This window comes from Scaptodrosophila lebanonensis, unplaced genomic scaffold (assembly GCF_003285725.1).
Source record: "Scaptodrosophila lebanonensis strain 11010-0011.00,11010-0021.00 unplaced genomic scaffold, SlebRS2 tig00000072-arrow-pilon, whole genome shotgun sequence".
In the NCBI taxonomy this organism is placed as follows: domain Eukaryota; kingdom Metazoa; phylum Arthropoda; class Insecta; order Diptera; family Drosophilidae; genus Scaptodrosophila; species Scaptodrosophila lebanonensis.
The window spans coordinates 2377961-2381443 of record NW_022060558.1 but is presented as its reverse complement, the minus strand read 5'-3'; the positions used below and the strand labels follow the sequence as shown (position 1 = coordinate 2381443).

Sequence of the window (3483 nt, the reverse complement as noted above, 5' to 3'; positions counted from 1 at the left end):
CCCTGTCTAATGCATCAAGTGATTGCTTGCAATTGTTTAGTTAGACTTGGCTAGCTCAGGTTTGGTTGAAGCGGTGGTGCCCATCCACACTCTGAAGAGACCCTCCTCCTCTTTATCTTTAAAACTTCTCAGTGCCCCACAATCTCAAAAGCTTCAGTCCTATTCAGTTCTTCTGCTGTCCGGAGTTGGTCAAGTTAGCTTTGCTTGACCATACATATCGCTTCCCTATCAGCAGGGTATGTATTGGTATCCATTATGTATTTTGTTCAGAACATAGTGGCTAATATTTTTCAGTTTCTGTATTTGGTCAAGGACACTACTATGTATATTACTTACATATACCTTTACATCCAACCTTTCGAGTGCCTTTGATTTAATGCTGCTATTATGTTCTAAAGAATTGTATCTGTACGTACACAGGATGCAGACCCCACACACTGAATAAATACTCTACAATATTTTCAAATTATTATAAAAATTATTTACTTTGTCGCCAAAACAGAAATTTAGAATTTGTTTTGAAAGCCGAAATGTTAACTACAACTGTATTGTTCCAGCACGTCTTTCCTCTCAATATTGGCGGTTTTCAACGTGCAAAGTATCACCACCAGCTGCACTCTTGACAGAGCCGGGCTTATATTTACCGAGGCTGGCATCACCATTAGCCTGAAATGGACAAAAAGTTGATCGAAAATTTGCAACTCGAGTCGATTTGTTAACTCACTTTGGCACGCTGAAGCAGCTCTTTTTGGGCGGCCTTCACATTCTCTTTCTTTCCACCCCAGGCTTTCAGAACAGAGGCCTGTAAGGCACGTCCATATGAGAAGGTCAGCTTCCATGGCTTGACAAGATCAACTTTGTTAATGGCATTCAGGTTCACAGTTGCGACCTCCTCCGATTGACCTCCAGATAAGAAAGTTACACCTGTACATAGATAGAAAGTTTCACCTTGTTAAAGATTGTTCGACAACAAAATACCCTGCTTCCTGCAAGCTAGTTTTTAAATCAATTTTTTTCATTAAGCTACAGGCATCGCTATCGGAAAGTAATCTAGTTTGTCCTATTCTTTTCATAAATAAGAACTTAATTTTTAAACTATAAAATTACCGGGCACCGCAGCTGGCATAGTTCGTCGCAATGCTTTCACTGTAGCCATAGCAATCTCCTCGGGCTTCGCCTTCTTCTTTGACTTTTGACCAGGGGTAACCATATTCGGCTTTAGCAGAGTACCCTCCAGGAATACGTGGTGATCATTCAATGCCTTGTAAACGGCGGCCAATACTGTCTCAGTAACCTTTTGAGCGCGACAAATATCATGATCACCATCGACTAAAACCTCTGGCTCGACAATGGGCACAATGCGTTCCGACTGACAAATGGAAGCGTACCGAGCCAAAACATTTGCATTCTCCAAAATTGCCTGGTAAGATGGAATATTCTTGCCAATTTTGAGTACACAACGCCATTTGGCAAAATCACAGCCATCCTTTTTATAGCAAGAGCAACGCAGAGCCAGATCGTCTAGACCTTGAGTGGTTCCCTCGCCCTCGGAGCCCCACAGCGGAACAATGCCCAAGTCGACTTTAATTCCAGGAATAATGCCTTGATCCTTCAAGACGTCTACGAACTTTTTGCCATCATCTGTTTTCTGATATAGGGTTTCGTGAAACAATATCACACCTGATATCGAATCACCAAGCTTTTCGCCTGCGGTGAATAAAAGCTGGCGATAGGCGCGTCGATTTTTCTCAGTGTTTTTCACCTTTATCGCCTTCAAATGTTTTCCAATGGTGGCCGTAGACTCGTCAGCTGCTAAAATACCCTTGCCTGGCGCAACAATTGCGTTGGCAATGCAGCTCAGTTCGTCCTGAATTTCCTGCGTGGGATAATCGAAATAGGTGGTCATCTTTCGAGATCTTTGTAGTACGCGCGCCAACGCCACCGAATTTGTATGAAAAAAGCGTGGAGAAATGCATAATTTTGATGAGTTTTTTATTAAATAGCCGAACTTCATGTTGATATAAAATTTTGAGTGTTTCCAAAAACAAAAATCTAAAAAAACTAAAAATTTTACTTTACTAACTTCTTAACTGAGAATTTTGTCATGAAATACGTAGAGGACAGCTAAAGCTTAGCTTATACGATTTCGATATCATAGTCTGAGCTTACGAGTATGCAAAACATTCACTCATCTTTATACTAATTATTGTAAATATAGATATTAATTGGTGACTCCTCATTTAGTTTTTAATTTTTATCGGTAAGAGCCTTAGTCATAAGATTATTAAAGCAGACATGTTATTTTATTCATCTTTAAATTAAAACATAAACTTTTGATCAATTCTATTCGTTTCTTGGCAGTTGTTAGCTTCAAACGGTCGAAACGTTGACAGTAGAGGTTTGGGTTTTGTGTTGGCCATGTGGAAGCAAGGGATTGTAGATATGAAAACCTTCCTAGGTGTTTCAAACTGAGGGACTAGTTTTATAGAAACAGGCTGCTGGATTTATTTCAGTAACAAAACGTTATTTAAACAAATAAATAATCTTGAATTCCGTTTTCATTTACTTTTGCAATCAAATTTGTTCACCTATATTATTATAAATCTGATTCTGAGCGGATATTGACTCAGATTCGGATTGGAATTCTATTACAAAAAGGTTCCAGAAATATGTAAATGGTAAAACCTTAAACTATCAAGTATTATTATTTTGAAGGATGTTCCTCTCATAATATAAAAGTCAATCTCACACAATACTAACGTTCTATTCGTTTTTAAAATATAACTAAATTTAAACTCACAAAATTGCTTATTACATGCATTGGATGCTCTGATTTGGACATTTTAAAAAGGACTACAAATGTCTGCACTGTCCATTTCACTAGCCAGAAATCAATTTTCATAAAATCATGCAATGTGGTATAACTCCATTCTGGTCCACCGATTTTAGCCTTCAACCGAAAGGTATACAATGCCAAATTTGAAAAGGAATCATCAAAAAAAAAAATTATTCATTCATTATTTTACAACTAATTTCCGGATTTAATTTTTGATTATTATATCAAAAATGTTAATTGAAATGAAACTAAATAGTCTCTTCCTTTAAGCTTTTTTATGAAACTGAGAACTAAGATTGCGCACCGGCTATAAAATGTAAATTCTTCTGAATGTTGGATATTTAAACTCTTTACTGAAAAGTTGTCACATTTAAAAACAAATATTTTTCCGATATCCTTAACAATCCTCCCTCCCGATCATCGATGTTTCAGCCATAAAATAATTGTGCCCATGGGCTCAGAGCAGTGCTGCCGGTCGACAAGTCGAAATATTGTTAACAAGCGTGCAAAATGCATGCAAATACTTACAACACAAAAAGCGAACAGTGGCAACTCTTCGTAGCAGCAATAGTGACGCACATTAATCCGCAGAGATTACCAATGCGGGTTGCATGCAACGCGTAGCCAACGCCGCTTAATTAACGCAA

The 3483-nt window shown here is 38.0% G+C and overlaps 1 protein-coding gene across 1 annotated transcript; it reads right to left on the bottom strand.

The window, feature by feature from the left end:
- Positions 1 to 458: 458 nt before the first annotated feature.
- On the bottom strand, positions 459 to 2038 carry LOC115625074 (fructose-bisphosphate aldolase-like). Its single transcript, XM_030519962.1, has 3 exons — positions 1108 to 2038; positions 725 to 924; positions 459 to 666 (listed from the first exon to the last, which is right to left on the bottom strand). Exons 1-3 carry the CDS (start codon positions 2012 to 2014, stop codon positions 571 to 573), a joined length of 1203 nt encoding a protein of 400 aa, XP_030375822.1. The 5' UTR covers positions 2015 to 2038; the 3' UTR covers positions 459 to 570.
- Positions 2039 to 3483: the final 1445 nt, after the last annotated feature.